This window comes from Alligator mississippiensis, chromosome 2 (genome assembly GCF_030867095.1).
Source record: "Alligator mississippiensis isolate rAllMis1 chromosome 2, rAllMis1, whole genome shotgun sequence".
Taxonomy (NCBI): domain Eukaryota; kingdom Metazoa; phylum Chordata; order Crocodylia; family Alligatoridae; genus Alligator; species Alligator mississippiensis.
This window is the reverse complement of record NC_081825.1, coordinates 152011752-152029066: the sequence shown is the minus strand read 5'-3', so window position 1 is coordinate 152029066 and position 17315 is coordinate 152011752. Positions and strand designations below refer to the sequence as shown.

General features: G+C 42.0%; 1 protein-coding gene across 1 annotated transcript in view; it reads left to right on the top strand.

Annotated features, from left to right (window-relative positions):
• GPRIN3 (GPRIN family member 3) overlaps positions 1 to 12001 on the top strand; it is a 91365-nt gene extending 79364 nt beyond the window's left edge. Inside the window, exon 2 of the mRNA XM_019488100.2 lies at positions 3450 to 12001. Coding sequence (XP_019343645.2) covers positions 3559 to 6003 — 2445 coding nt within the window. The 5' untranslated portion in view covers positions 3450 to 3558 and the 3' untranslated portion in view covers positions 6004 to 12001. The remainder of the gene's footprint in view (positions 1 to 3449) is intronic.
• Positions 12002 to 17315: the final 5314 nt, after the last annotated feature.

Here is a 17315-nt window from a genome sequence, read left to right as displayed (position 1 = left end):
CAGCCGGTGAATGGGGGTGCTTTTTTTGAAGAGCCAGGAGCTGGGGTCGGGTGGGGCAGCCATGTGGGGGCTGGGAGAGTGGGCAGGGGTCAGGGGGTGCTTGGGGGATCTGGGGGAGTAGGCAGGGGATGGGGTCTGGCAGGGGTCTCCCCATGGTCCCCTTCCCCTCTCCTCCACCCCCTCTCCCCCTCCCCACTTACCAGCACAGAGTCAAGGTCCAGCTCCGTGCAGCAGTGAGCAGGGACTGCCCGTATCTCCGAAGCTCTCCAAATCTTTTCTGAATCAATTCGGAGAGATTCAAATCGATTCAGACCGTTTAATTGGTCTCCTAATTCAATTCGGATTTGGAGATTTGGCCACCAAATTGGGCCAAATCTCCTCCAAATCGAATCGGCACCCAAAGTTTCACACAGCCCTAATACCTATAGCCTAACATAGGCATAGCTACTCCTAGATCATCCCTGACCAATACTTGTCCAGCCTCTTCTTGAACACCTCCACAGTTTACCTAATGCTTCTATTGATGCAGCCCAAAACCGCATTCACCTTCTGTGCAGCTGCATCACATGGCAGACTCATATTGAGTCTGTGATCTACCAAGACTCCTAGATTCTTTTCCATAGTGCTGGCATGGGTCACCCACTTTGCATTTGTGTTTTGATTAAGGTGTGGCAACTTGCATTTTTCAGAATTAAACTTCATCCTGTTAACTCCATCCCAGCTTTCTGATCTAGAAACAGCCTTCTGAATTGCACTTTACCCCCTAACATGTTTGCAAAGCTTCCCAGTCTCATGTCATCTGCAAATTTGCTCAAGAGGCTCTCAATTCCAGCATCCAAATCAGTGATAAACACGTTGAACAGCTTGGGGTCCAGAACAGACCCTTGATCCTGCCATTATGACATGGATCCTTTTATAATTACCCTTTGCTTACAACTATTGAACTAGTTGTCTATCCACCTTGTAGTATTTTTGTTTAGCCCACACTTCTACAACTTATTTATGAGAAGTTCATACAAGTCTGTCAAATGCAATGATGAAGTCCTGTTATACTAGATCTACAGCATTCCCTTGATCCCCCAAAGCAGCTATTTTGTTAACAAAGGAGATCAAGTTTCTTTGGCATGAGTTATTCTCAATAAATTCATGCTGGCTGCTTGTGATCAGCCTTTCCTCACCTAGATGCTTGTAAATAGATTAACTTGTAATATGCTCCAGTAACTTTCCAGGTATTGAGATAAGGCTAACCAGTCTGTAGTTCCCCAGGTCCTTCTTTTTGCCTTTTTTTAAAGAGAAGCATTATGTTGGTCCTTTTTCAGTCCTCTGGTACCTTGCGCATCTCCTATAACTTCAGAAATATTATTGCCAAGGGCTTTGAGATCTCCCATGCCAGTTCCCTCCATATCCTGGGATCAAGTTCATCATGCCCTGCTGATTTGTATTCATTCTAACCCATCAAAAGCTCTCTGACAAGATTCCTTATTATTTCATCCTCCAGTTGTTCCCCTGCCTTATCTAGATAATCCTTATTAGGTGTCTTGTTGCAGCTTAACTTTGAGGCAAAGTAGTTAAGTAGTTCTGCCTTCATTGTGTCTTCTTCTGAGAGTTCACCCTGGCTATTTAACAGAAGACCCACAGATTTCCTGGTCTTTGTTTTCTGGCCAACATACTTATAGAACCCTCTTGTTGTCTTTAAGCTCCCTTGCCAGGTGCAGCTCACTTTTTATTTTTGCCTCCCTAATTTTGCCCCTGCAGGTTCTTGCGGCTTCCTGATATGCTTCCTTGGTGACCTGCCAATCTTTCCATTGCCTGTATGCTTTCCTTTTGCATTTTTAGCATGCTAGAAGCAGCTCAGCTGCACTGGTTTCTTACCCTTCTTGTGCGTTTCCAATAGCTGTCAAACTGCTTTGCCAAAGTGGATAGTATCATTATCCACACTTCACAGGTGGGGAAAATTGAGGCAAAAAGCAGTGAAGTAACTTACCCAAAGTCCTTCAGCATGCCAATGCCAGAGGTTGGAAATGGAACCCATGCCTCCCAAATGCCAGTGCAGTGCTCTAGTGGCAGCACAGGTCCAAGTGGGGCTTGTAAACGAATGCCTCCTGGGAGTCAAAGTTGATTGGCTAAAAGTACAATAGTGGGATTTTCAGAAGTGTTCATCTCTTGTCTGCCTATGTTCTCCTGTAGTCAGCAGAAGCCAAACCATTGACTTCAGTGGGAACTGCACCAGGCATTGCTGGTTCCTTTTGACTGACTTTACTCAAAAGGAATCAGAAATTTGGAAACAGTTCCCTAATTTGAAATGATAGGTACCTTTATGTCCTGGCCTAATTTCAATCTGGATACTCCTGCTCTACGCATTTAAAATTCCCCCAGCGGTTTCACTGGGATACGATATTCTCCTTTGCTTCTTGTTCCCTGCTGTTCTCTGAAGTTTCTATATTTGGTCCTTCAAATGGCTACATTTCAGCAGTGTATACAATGAGTGTTGCATATGATGCCCACCCTGTGCATCAGTTTATTACATTTGTCAGCCCCTGTGGAAACTTTCCAGAAGGTTGTATGAAAAGCTAAAATAATTCATTTTTATGAGTGTAAGCATGCTCCTGTAGCATTATTAGAACAAGCTCTCTTTTCCTTTTACTTATATCTATTGCATCTGAACTATCAGCTATCCGCAGCCGTGTCATAATTTTGTTTAGCTGTTAGGTTTCACATCGCCAGTATTATTCTGATGCTACCAGAAACTTGCTGTCAGTATCCTCTGTACTTGCATTGCCCTGTCTGAGTACTTCACTGTCCTGAATGTGTGCATCTCAGCATCCCTGTGAGGTTCTAGAAGGGCTCTCGTGGCTGAGTCTGCAGAGGAGGAACCGAGATGCAGAGACAATACATGACTTGCTGACATGGGACATCCCATGCTTGTTTTTCCAATGTCCTATACACTAATACTCTAACCACAGGGCAAGCTGATATAACTGTTACAGTATTTGGTGAATTCTGACTAAAGAATGTTTTCCACACAGCATTAGCTCAAGCATCACTTCTCACTATTTTTTCTTTTAAACTTTAGGTGCCATGTCAATGACATTATCAAATTAGTTCACAGTTGTCTTCGTGTGTCATCTTTTCCATCGTGTTTTGAGCAACAGGGCACATTTGGATGCACTAGCCTCTACCTCTTCTTTAGGATACTACTTTGAAAATGTTCATGTGAAAAATATGTGAAATTCCAATAGCCCTTGTTCTAAAACTGAAAAATAATTGGAGGGGGAGATTTTCTTAGGCCCAAGGGGGCCATGGGGGGGCAGCTTCTAATGACATTCAGGTATTTAGCTACCCTTTATCACTTTGAACACTTCCCCTGTAATTCTAAATCTAAACTGGGTATTTCTTATGCTTTAACCTAATTGGTCTTAACACTGTGCTTTCTTCTTTTTCATTGACAGGTTAACTCTAAAGAAAAGTTGTTCCTGACTGCCTTCCCTGTTGTGCAGACTGCTCCCCAAGAGCATTGCTGGAGAAAGCTGACTGCAAGCTTCAGGTCAAAGAAATTCCATGGGGACTGTACCAGATCCTCTGAGGTCTGCCAAAGTTTCATTGGTTTCAGCTTCTGAGGAGGAAGATCACCTGGGAGATTTGCAGTCCACCAAGCACCAGCACAAACAACCAAGTGTAGAGAGGAGCAGTAATGGCATTTCTCATACAATGTCTGAATCTGTTGGCATGTGCTTGTTTGACCTGAAAGATATGACAGCTGCCAATGTTCAGAGGCAAGAACAATTCTGTGAGGATGTTGCCAGCCAGCAGGACATCCGTTCTTCTGGGTCCCTCAGCCAAAATCAAGAAGTATATCCTGTGTGCGCAAAGACGGCTAGTACCTCTGAGCAAAAAGACAACAGCACCCCCATCAGGCACATGCAAATTGTAACAAAAGGATATACAGTGGGACATGTACCAGATACAATGCCAGCTACCCAGAATTCCAAGCTTATGCACAGTGACCAGCCAAAGACAAGTTCACTGACACAAGTTGATGATTCTGCAGTGAAAACCTGTGGGTCAGAGGATCAGTCAGACCAGTGGGTCAGAGGATCAGTTGGTGAATTAAATTCTTCTTCCCCAGGCAACACTATGAAGAATAGTCACTCCTGTCATCATAGCGCTCCAACAAATATCCTGCAAAGAGTACCCATGGAAAAGGAGAAGGGACTGGAAGTAATTGACTCTGGATTCCCTCAGCAAACTGCTCCGGTAAAGGACTTTGCAACTGGTCTGAGCAAAGGGCCTCAGGCTTCTTTGGAGGCAGAAAAGAGGGCTGCAACGGATGTGAAATCATGTGCCACAGGTAATACTGCCCTAGACCAGAGTGATGAGACATCATCCCAATTCAGACTTGAGGCCATGGAGCCAGCATGTAATGCAGACACTGAGAAAACAAGGGTAGACAAGCAGCAGCTCTCCAGGTTCAGAGATATAGGTACAATGACAATCCAACCTGAGAGCAGTTCTTTAGCTGAGGAAGCAAGTAAGAGGATGTGGCAAGATGCTGAGGTTCAGGCTGTGGCTAGTGTAGAGAGTAAATCAGCTTCCACCAGTCCCAGTATCCTTGCTGCATTCTTAATGGGAAATCTTCCTGCAGAGGAAAAGGAGAATTTGCACTTCATTTATCAGGGTTGTGGGGAGCTGACCCACTCAGAGGATGTTGAAAGCTTTTCATCACTGAAAAAGTCCCCCTGTTGTCCTGGTGTCATGCCAGAACTGCATGTTCCACCAGCTGCAGTGGAGACAGTAAAAGCTCAGACTGTCAAACTTCAAAAGCACCCAGGAGACCCATCTGACACCATCTGTCCAGCATTACCAGATAACACAAAAGCCTATCCATGTGCACAAGCAGCCAGTAATACCCATAGAACACCTGTTGATAGGGCAGGACAACAAGGAGTCTGTCCAGTCAGAGACAGCTGTGATATTCCTCAGTTGCTCTCAGATGCTCCAATATCACAGAAAGCAAAACCTGTTTACCAGATTGCAGTTAACACCAATAATCAACCTGCAGTACATCAGCAGTCTAGAGATGGGGAGCCCATCCCATTTCCCTCTGCAATTGCTCCGAAAGTCAACAGTAACTTTCAGCACATTGTCAGTGATGCAGGAAATAAGCAGTCACCTATATCTTGTAGAACACACAGGGAAAGTGGGCAGGGAGAGACCTGGGGCACCAAGGCTGGTGGTTGTCCTGACAGAAAATCTTTGCAAGGTAAGAGTGGTGATGAATTGAAGACCAGCCCATTTAAAATGGATATGAAACCAAAAGAAGAAAAGTTAATGCTTCTTGATCCTAAAGGAGAGATGCACATCAGTGCTGCAGCTGCCTGTGGCCACATCAGAGTATATACACCAGTCACCGTTAAAAAAGAACAGGATAAAGTCCAGGGAGAAATTACTCAGGCAAAGGAAGCCAGTAGTCTGAGTCTGCAAATTGGACTGACATCTGACTTGAGTGGATATTCTGCTCACTGCACTTCTGGGCTGGGGGCACATGCAGCTCCACAGCAACAAATCAGCCCAGCAAATGACACCAGAAATGAACCCAAGCTAAATGCAATGCCTGACCTGGCCTCAGCTCAGCCTTTGCTAAAACTTGGAGAAAAGAAGAAACAGTCCACTCCAGCCATGGAAGCCAAAGTACGTGTGAAGCAATCTAAACACATCAGGGATGTTGTATGGGATGAACAAGGCATGACGTGGGAGGTTTATGGGGCATCCCTTGACCCAGAGTCACTGGGTATAGCGATCCAAAATCACTTACAAAGACAAATACGAGAACACGAGAAACTGATCCGGGCTCAAAACACTCAGAACCGGAAATCCATTTCCTCAGATACATCTTCAAATAAAAAACTGAAAGGAAGGCAGCATAACATGTTCCAGGCCATGCTGCAGAATTTCAGACACCCCAAATGCTGTGTCCGTCCTGCTCCTTCTTCTGTACTAGATTGAAATGGTGTGCTTCGGGCCGTGTGAGTCCAAAGATGTGTACACCTCCCGGAAGTGGAAAATAAACCTTGCTGTTTGGTTCTGTTTGGGTTCATGATGCAGTGACTTGGAAATGACCATCTGTTGTTTTCCAGTTGGTTGCTACATCATACCTATATTATTTCCACAGCTGGTGTATTGCCCCCTCTTACTATTTTCATAGTGTACTCTCACCTAGTCTACTGTAAAGAGTTAGGCACTTAGCAAAAGCACAATTTTCAATTGCCAGCTTAGTGCAGTGAGAGTAGTGTCTCCTGATTAGAGGTGAAACTGAGAGAAGATTAGCAAAAATGTATTTTTAAAAAGTGATTTTTGATGTATTGCAAAGTTTTACATGGTCTTGGAGGGGATTTTTTTGGAGGATGCGGATAGTGCTTAAACTGCTGAAAAACTGTCAACAGAGAGATTCTCTAACACCACCAGAAAGCAAATATTTTTAAAATCAAATTACCTGTCTTGTGTGAAGTGCATGAAAGGAATAAGAGGGTTTACCATTCTCTATTAATAACATTTACAAGTGGAATTTTCAAAGGAATCTAAAGGAGTTAGGTGCTTTGCTCCCATTGAAACATCACACAAGTTGGTTTCCTAGTTCTGTTAGGCTACCTTGACAATCCCAGCATCTTCTAATAGGTGATATTCCTGACGTTAAGTCATGAAGGTTAGTACTAGGGTATAAACAGACGTCTTCTGTGGAGTAGTATCAGCTGTGCCAGGATGTGTCCCAACACAACTGATCCACTACAGGCATTGCAGACCACTTGTGCCACAGGGTTGAGTCCCTGCCACTCCCGGGGCTTCAGGTACCTGATCCTGTGCAAAAATGGCCCTAGGGGCAATGCCCCAACTGAGAGCATACCGGTGTAAGCAAGGGAACCCTAAGTTTTTCCACTGGCACAGGTGTGCCCTAGGAATCCCCGGTCAGGGGATTCCCCAGGAACATGCATCTCATTGCCATGCTCTTGACTCCCGCCTCCCAGCACTAAGTGTGGTTGTGCTCACAAATTTGGGCATTTGGGACATGACAATGGACTATAAACATCCATGCTTAGTTTTTTTGCCACCACAAAAATGTCTATAGTGGCACATAGGTCATATTTTTTGCAGCAGCAGTAACAGTTTTTTTGTTTTCAATAGAGAATAGTAATTTTCTTTCTATATAAAAAGGGGGGAAATCAACACACAGTTTTTAATATGCCAAAGTAAAAAAGCCATATTCAAGACATTCTGTATGTTTTACAATGCTGTTTAGAAAAAGAATGGGTTCAAAAAATAAGCTTCCAAAACAGAAGTGTGGTGGCCAAGTCAAATGCAGTGTGCGCTTTTAAATCATCACAGCTTCCAGAGAAACCTGCTACTCCCTATTCCATACTCTATGGCTAATTGCAGCAGAAAGTAAACCAACTTTTTTATGAAGGTACATCTTTGTTCCAAACTCTGGGGAGGGCTACCTTGTTTAGACTTTGAAAATGGGGGAAACTTACTTGATCACAAATTATCCTTTGGTCTTACAACTCAGAAGTTCAAAATGAGAAGAGCCAGAAGGATTAAGACCCTAGTCACAAACTTGCAGTTTCTTAAGTATTGCCCATGTCCCATAGGAGCAGTTCCATTGCAGGGCTTGCAGGATTAGAACTTTAGTTGTGAAACTGTAGATACTAAGCAATGTAAGCCCATTAAATAGATGTTCTTGCAGTTATGTTTCACTCATGGAAACACTCTTGAAAAGTGAATCCCAGGTGCTTTTAAATAATACATTTCACATTTATGCATACAAATACTGAGAACGGATACATTTTATAAATTGTATGACCCTGCTTATCCCAGCAGGGTGTTGCATATAAATGTAACTAAACAGAAGAAATTAAATCAACCAGCCATAGATTGCATTACACTTATGGCAGGTGAAACCATAGACATTTATACATTACTTTCAGTGACTGTGATGAGAGATTATATTTAAAATCTTTACCCAACAATAAACTTTACAACCGCCCACCTTTTCTAGAGATGACTCCAGCAAGGTCTATGGTGACCTACAGACAAAGAAGTTAAAATTAGTCTAAAATTCCCTATTCAGATTTATGTTACCTTGCCCTAGAGAGCCATCTGCTTCCTTCACTTGATTTATTAGTGTTACACATTCAGAAAGCAGAGCCCTACTAGCCGAAGGAGCTTCAAGTACGTGACCTTGAATACACGCAGCAAACTTTTAGCATTCAACTTGGGGAATAAAGATATAATAGCTACTTCTTGAACAAATTCAAATAATTGAGAGCGAAATACTGATCTGCTTTCAGATATTCCACAGGTACAGTGCCAGTCTACATCAGTAGACTCATCCAAGTTGCTGAATTCACTAGAGTTAAACCAGTTTTACACCTGCTACAGTTCCGGCCCCATGTTCCTTTGTCAGGTATATCTAATTCAACAGATACATACCCAAAGTTACAGGACATGAAACACTATTGGAACTCAGTGGTAATGTCTCCTGTCATCTGCTGCTCTGGTTAGGGTAGAGCAGGTGTTTCTATGAGCTTTTAACTGCACCCAGACCTGCAGTCCTGTTCAAGCAATATGCAATATGCCCGTTAGTTTTATGTATGTGTGATTTCTGCCACTGCTGTATGACTTCATGCTCTCCTATTGAAATCGATGGCAAAACCAGTACAGAATCAGGCCCTTAGGGTGCTGAATACCAAAACTCAAAGATAAGTTATTTTCTACAATAACATTCCAAAAATAAAATACAATGCGATACAACGTAAGGTGACAACTCTGCTATCACATGATAACGTAATGTATTTCATGGCATACGTGTATTTAGACTGTTTATGTAATGTAATGTAACATGACAATATAGGCTGCCATATATTTATTATATCACAATGTGTATTGAAATATGGTGGCCCAATAAACTAGAAATTCAGCTGAAGTAAATGGAATTATGTGGGTTTACCCCAGCTGAAGATCTGACCTTCTATATGTAAATATCACAGCGTGATAATCTTGTTAATTGTGTGAGTTCCTGATAAACACATCACTCTGGGAAAATTTGGTGCAGCAGAGTTTCATTCAATTGTATGTAAAAAATGTTTTTTTCCCTCTTGATAATGGCTTTTATTGAGGAAACCCTGGCAACAAATTGTGATGATGGAATTCAGTTGGTTTTATGGTTATATGTTGGGTGTTCTTGCTGACTGTTAGTTTTCTTAGCATTTTTACATTACCCTAATGCACTGATGAGCAAAGGAGTTCCTTTCTTGGTCTAAGCTGTGGACTTTTGTCCTGCTTTTTTAAACCTGAAAATAACAGCCAAGTTAAAACCCTTCATTCTGATGCATTAAAACTATAGAGCAGAGCAATTACCTTGTGTTATTATTATTGTTTTTATATTATACTGTTTTGTAGAAAGCATGTCCTAACTTTGATTTTGGAATTTATTGCCCTAAACACCCAGTGCAAAACTCCATTAGGCCAATAAAAAGATCCCTGTTGACTTCAGTTGACTTTGGATCTGGCCCTGAATGGTGGGAATAATGCAGACAGTATTATACCATCTTGTGAGAGAGTACCTTTTGTGTTATGTGCTTTAGGTGATATCTCCTACAAATAAGACATTTCTAACTCTGGAAAGGGGATGTTATTGGTTTCCAAGTGTAGATTTCATTATTTAGCATGTGTTTCTGTGAGTGTTCTTAGCAATTTCCAGAATCCTTGATTTCTACCCCACTTTTAATTTACAAACTGGAGTAACACAGGAAGGCTCAGTACTTCTAACAAACCTCTAATGACACAAACCTCAAGTCAGCCTTTTACTGAAATGTAGTTTGTTTCAGTTATGTGTGCTTATAGTTTGTGAACCATACACAGAGGCAATACAGGTTGCATCTACATGTGATGTTTACTGCGGAGTAGACTAATTAGCTCTGCAGTGTACGTCTTGGCATCTATACATGCAGAGCTATTAGGCTAGAGTAAACTAATAAACTCTGCAGCTGCAGAATTTTTTTACTCCTCAGCAGCTCGTGTAGATGCTGACTTATGTGGCTGAAGGGTGCTTCAGTGTGGGGGCTGCCTGCCAGCTAGCCCCACAATGGAGCACATTCGTCCCCCAGCCAACCCCTCCACAGCACATTGAGCTAAGTTGGAGTAGCCCCGAGCTGGCAGGCTGAACATGCTGTGGTCTGAAGCGCATGTATAAACACAGTGCCTTGGAGTGATAAACTCCGGCACAAAAGCACCAGAGTTTATTGCATCACATTAATATGCATGTGTAGACGTGCCCACAGACTATATTATGTGAAAAGTGAAAGAGCATTTAGCTAGAGTTACTCCCACCCGATGACTGTGCGCAATCACTTGCATTAGAATATTTGAGCCACAGTTTTCAAAAGTGGTAGCTGGTGGTCTTGGGTGATCAACCTGAATCAGTAGAAAGGAGACTGAATCTCTGAAAATGTTGAGCCACCTGCCTTTTGTAACTCACCACTGAAAATCTTAGACTCTGTCTTTCTTTAATGATGCACCCCAGAGTTTTGAGGTAGAAAGAGGCCATGCAGTAAATCTGGTACATTTGGCTGTCTCATGTTTATACAATGTTCAGATTTTTTCTTTTGAGTTCTTGTCTAAATCTGTTTTTGGAGTATGTTCACAATAGAAGCTTCTATTGCTGCCTTTTATAAAGTCCATTCCATGTGATTTGTCTGTGCATATTTTACATTACACTGTTTATATTGTAATATGTTATATTTTTAATTTGAAATAATTATTTTGCAGATGTACAGAGGTCCTTGAGACAGTCTTTACTATATTGTTAATATTAGAAAAGTGATAAATAGTATTGGATAATAAATTGTAGCACTATGACTATTTCTTCAAAAGTGTAATATATAGTGATGCCTCAAATGTATTTTTCCCACATCTGCAGGATTTACAGTATTCTCTAGGCCTGAAATTTATTTCCCATTAACTTTCTACTTCTGATACAGTTTATGAGATATGGGGAAATGGCTGTAGTTTTCAACTCTGCAAAGCTTTGTGGATTTGGATTTTGTAATCCCTTCGAAGATGACTATTAAATAGGAATTATTTTTATTCTACTAAAGATTGTTCATGAATCATAATGATAATTTACTTCCATCTGTAATGTCACATGCCTTTATGCTGTGCATCATGTTATAACCTTACACAGTGGAAACATATTGCAATTTTTTTCTCTGAAACAGCCCTGAGGTAGTACCTTTTTAAGAATAAAATTTATGGTTACATCAGCTTTCAGGCCTTCCAAACTGCTGTTTTGGGACAGAGTTTATCTCCAAAGGTGAATGAAGGTCCCATAAAGCTTATGTACATTACAATATTCAAATCCTAATTTAACGAAAATTATTACTACTTAGTTTAGTACTGAGTTGATTGTTAACTTTCCTTTTACCACACTCATCCAAATCTGCTGCTGAATTTACGCTGCTACATAAGGAAATTCTTCCCATCTACACCTGCTAGAGAGAGAACTCCTTTATTTCCATCCCCTCTTAGTATTGTCTAAAATCTGAATTTTATGAGGACAGGAATGGAAGTAAATGTTGGCATCATTGCTGGTTAGGTTAGTCAACTAATTTGGCATCCCTTTTCATCTTCCTGACTGAGTTGGCACTGAAGAGGTGCCCAGTATTTCCTGTTGTGTTTACTGTCTCCTGTTTAGGTCTAAGTCTTTGTGCTATTTATTCTTGTGCCTTTGGCTCAGTTCTACCCAAGTGTTCACTAGCTTTTGTCCTGCTTGTCCCCCTGTGAAATGATGTCAATTGAGGAACCTTCTGTCCGTTCCTCCACGATCTCTCTCAGTATAAAATTCTGTGATTTGAGTTATTCTGAATTGTCCCTGTATAAATGCATTGATATGAGACTATATATAAGTTGTTCAAATTATCCTGGAGAAGAATAAACGGCTACGGAATATTCACAGATCTCCATGGCCTTTTCCTTTAGTCGGGCTGTGCAAAAAATAAAAAAGGAAAAAACCCCTTTAGACGTCTGAATATTATTTTAGACCAAAATGTCTTGGTGCTTGATGGAAAGGATAAACACATAGAGGTGACCTGATCAATGGAATTATTCTGCTTCATAAAGAATTAGCAAGATCTTTCCTAGTGCCTTACAGCTGCTTTTGTCTCTGTACACTTACCAGCTTTGGCACCCCTCATCACAACTGAATTACCTCTCTTTAAGTAAAATACCACCAATACACATGCAAACTGAAACTTAAAAGTTGGACTACCAAGGAGCTGCATCCAGATATCCCCTCAGGCATCTTTGGAAAGACTGTGGATGTCAACAAAGCATCATGCCAATCAATACATTCTATAAAAATACTGTTTCAAGATAAACTCTTCAATGGCTATAACATTATATATGGAAATACGTGCTCACCATAGGAATTCAAAACCAAGCAATAATGTGCCAAAAAAGAGTCCATAAGCACCAGCACATATCCTATAAGTATTCTATATTTGGACTTTGCTCCACTAGGACAGAATGTAAGCAACTTGGTAAACTTAATGCTGGATTAAGCTTTCTCTTGTGTATAGGTAGACAACTTTGTCATATGTCATTTGCTGAGGATGGTGAACTGTTCACCATTACTACAAAGGACTCATGTGGTTGGGGTATTTATAGAGGTGTTTGATACATGCAGAGGCCCTCCCACGAGCAGGATAACTTGTTCTCAGTGTGAGCCATATTGGTGTCAAAACCAAAAGTATAATCATCATGATGGGATAAATGAGTTTGCTTAGTACCCAAGGATATTCCTCTTTCCCTGTGACCCAACATCACACTGCAGTAGTTAAATTGTTAAAAATGCAAAGGCAAACTATAGAGAATGCTGAAAGGAAGGTCTAAGAAAAAGGTTAAGTTAGGAAAGATAACTTTTGCTCAAAGGTAAAAATATCTGAAAAATGAAAGAGACTCAGACTGCAATTTGAAACTGAAGGTAGAGAAACTAACTGAAGGAACCCTAGAATTTATAATTGTTTTAGGAAATCAAAAAAATATATAAATCGGTCAGAAATCTAGGAATAAGTCCACATTGGTATATCTGTTAGGATGCTTTAAATGGCTACCGTTGATTTGGGAACCCTTAACAAAAAGAGTTAATTGAAATAAAGATTGCTTCCATCTTGACTTCAGCCATCTTTTATGGGAAACAATGCCAGTCCTTTCTATTTTTCCAGATTGGGAATCAGGGAGTGTTTTATGACCCATGAAACGTGAGTCCAAGGGAAGCCATTGAGGGAGGCACTTTGTAGGACAGTCTCTAATTGTGTGTGAGGCTCTCAAGTCCGCCGTTGTCTGAGAGCATTTTGTCAGTGCTACTTAGTCTGTTGGTTTGAGCAGAGCTAGCAAATAGAAGTTCTGCCCCTTTCTGTTGCTGGGGAAAGACCAACCTGCCAAGACATTCTGATCACCAAACTGGGAGTGGAAATACAGAGACGAATATTAGTCTCACTGTTGTTGAGGAAGAAGAATGATCAACCAGTCACCAAATCATAGAACAAAGAAGAATGGATGCAAAAAATAGGAAGAAGAAGCAAGAAGAAACCAAGGTGTTTCGGAACACAGGTTCTGAAAGGATCTTTAGGTCATACAAAAGGTATGTGTGGCATGCAAGTAAATATGGTAGTTGTTTCTAGAGTGCTGTGAAAAATACCTTCTTGATTGCAGTTTTGGGCATGGGAATGTCTATACATGTCTGCTCATGGCCTATGAAATCATGATTGAATGGTAGTGGACTTCTTCCCCGTACAGAAATAAATCTGCCACTTTGCTTCTGGTTGAAATATTACAGAACCCTATTTTTTTCTCTTTTAACAAGAGAGGGGTTTTTATTTCCTATTACATTTGTCCCATCACAATTGTGTATAAAATAGTGAGTACCTTCAATACACTGTACCTAAGGCTTCACTTCCTTGCACCTTATGCAGCCATTTATGCCAGTGGTGCTCAGCTTATCTGGTCCATGGGCCAGATTGATCTGTGAGCTGTATACTATCCAGCACGAGGTTAGTACACGTGGTTGGTCCACAGATTCGATCCAGTGTGCCGGCTTGGCCATGTGCACTGGCCCAGTATCCTATGCTGGATCTGGTCGTGGACCAACCCAGTACACTGGATCACTGTGGCACACAGGGCCGTGTTATTCTGTCTACAGAGCTCCTCATTGGTCTGGATATTTGGCAGCAGGGGAGCAGCAACAGTGAATTGCCATGGCTCTGGGAGCCACAGCAGTTAACATGGCCACCACTTTCCCACCACTGGAGGACACAGGCACAAGTACAGGCATCTTACACCCTCTTTCCAGTGAATAAATGGCTGCATGGTGTTCAAGGGCATAGACTCTAGAAATAGCAATAGAATATACTACCTGATAGTTCAAGTCATGATTAGAAAGTCAGTACATTCTAAGGAAGTTTGTTTTTTTTGCATCTGTCCTTCCACAACTGTGATTTTTCTATGTGTGTGTAACATTTGTATGTGTATGTATATACAACAGCTAAGGCTTTCAATAACAGATATGTGAAATTAGATTTCCAAGTCAATCCTTAACCATCTATTCTCATTTCCAAATGTTGAGTACCATCAAATCCCACTGAAGATAGGAACTGCAGTGTTAAGTAATTTTGAAAATCAGGCCATTTTTATTAAAATGTATAAATATGGATTTAAAATCCTAAGTTAATTTAACCACATTGGCCAATGGAGGTATTTTTAAAAAAATAAAGACAAAAGATTATAGCTAGGTCTACAGTGGTTAAATACCCATAATTAAATTACACATTGTAACTTATTTTAAATGGGCAATGATTTGTTTTCCCCTTTGTTCTTTTCTGGCCAGCTCTGCTTTCTCAATATTTATATAGGCTTAAGTCAGATCCAGGCAAAGAATTCTGTCTTTTGGAGAGGGGGAGTTCTATCCTTCATCGTTCAAGCTGATTAAAGAAGGAGGCTTTTTCCAAGGACCAGCTTTACTGGAAGGAACTGCATCTTTTTGCATCTTTTCAGAAGTTCATAACAGGTACGAGTGAGTGTGTGTTTATGTCCATGTGCATACATGCACATATGTATATTTAAAAGGGGCATATATGTGTGGGACGCCACACACACATTACACATATACACTAGGGGAGTACATCAAGGGTTTGGTGAGCAACTGTTCATTAGGACACTTGAGGGGAAAACCAGGAGTAATGGCCACAAACTCCTGGAAGATCGATTCAGGCTCAACATTGGAAAAACTTCACAGTCAGGGTGTCCAGACCATGGAATAAGTTCCCTCCAGTTGTGGTACAATCACCTACCCTGGAAATCTTCAAGAGAAGACTAGACAGTCACCTTGCTGGGGTCACCTAACCCCCAGTTATCCTTCTTGCTTGGTGCAGGGGGCTGGATCTGATGATCTTCCAAGGTCCTTTCCAGCCTTACAATCTATGAATCTATATAGTAAGAGACCTAGTTTCTACCCATTTTGAATAAAAAGTGAGGTACAACAAGCATGGAATCTGTCACTACCCTAGGGCTGCAACAAGAATCCTTGCTACAGTAAAAAGCCAACTGATTTCGGGGTCCAGACTGTCAATGGGTGGTCTGCAGAGGTCTACAGAAGTGATACCTAGTGTGTGTGAACGAACGTGCATAGAAAATACAATATGCAAACATGAAGGCCTATTTTGTATAAACAAATGTGGGGTTTTGTAGCACTGATCCCCTTTTGAAAGGTTAGGCCTTAAGTATCAGGTTTCATCTCTGAGGAACAGACCCTGGAAAAGATGTGTATAAGAGAAAGACTGCTAGGACAGGGTTGCTGTTGACTATTATCCATTGTCTACCAGTTTTGATACAGTAGCTTCTTGACTTCCGAGATGATCCTCACAGTTGCATTTTCCTTTACTGTGTAAAACCCCCTCTACATGTTATAGGAATCATGCAATTACCTGTTTATTTGTGCAGTTATCTTGAGAACAGCTATACATGCAAGTACCTATCACATCATTAAAAGCTGCTACAAGCTATAAAGTCAGACCTCAACAATGTGTACTATATTGGTGGTTGCTATCTATAATTTACACATGTAGCAGGCTGTGGCTGGGAGCACCGCCAGCTGTGGGCTGCCAACCACTCAGGTGCAGCTTGCCCAGCCAGGGCCACAAGGCTAGCAACTGCTGGGGACTTTTAGCCCCAGCACCTGCAAATGTTAGGTCCTGGCATCACCCTGCAGCTACCAAGACCCAAAGTCCCATAGCTGTGGATGCTGGGTCCCTGCAGCCTACCTGCTGAGTCCCAGTAGCCACAGGGCACAGCTGTAAGCTCCCTATCCTGTGCTGCGTGAAATCCCCGCAGCACAGAAATGACTGCTACAGTGATCTCCCTCCTCCAGAAGTGTGTGAAACCCCTGTGATGAGGAAATCGCTGCTGTGGTGTGAAATCCCTGGGCCAAGGGCAGGCTCATCACTGCAGGGATGCATGGGGTATCATTACAGCTGGAATCTCCTCAGTTTAGTTGCTAAAACAAGTCTTGGCAGGTTGTTCTTTCCTCAGCAGCAGAAAGGGGGCATAACCTCTATCTGGTAGTTCTGCTGAGGGGCTCTGCTTGATTCTGGGCTCCCCCTGCACTGGCAGAAAGCAAGTTTTTGTGGCTGGAAGCCCCTCAGCTGAGGGGCTTCCAGCTGTGAGGGCACCCCATGCACCCCCACAGCAGGGAGATGTAGCTGTGGTAGCCTCCCTACCCCAGGGGTTTCATGAACCCCCGAGGCAAGGAGATCACAGCAGCAGCATTCCCCTCCCCCCACCTTTCATGGTTTCATGCACCCCTGAGGCACAAAGATTGCCACAGCTGTCTCCCTGCCACGGGGATGCAAGGTGGCCCCATGCCTGGGGACCCTCAGCTGAGGGGGCTCCCACCCATAAGAGATTGTTTCTTGGTGGTGCAGAGGAGAGCCCAGAATTGCACTGGGAATAAGGTGCAATGCCATCTAACTTATGATCCCACAGTTGTGCCTCCTGCTATGTATGTGTGGCATGGCAAGAGGTGTGATTGTGTGAATTGTATATTATATCTCATTGTGCTTTTACCTGGACATGTAGAGAGGCTAAGTAGCAAATAGTTTCAAATATGCTGGATGAATTGCCAATATCAACAACCAGTCTTGAGAAGTTATATGGAAGAGAAAGATCTGTGCAGTTGTGGTACATGAGCCAAGTCTAAACACAAGAGTTTAAAT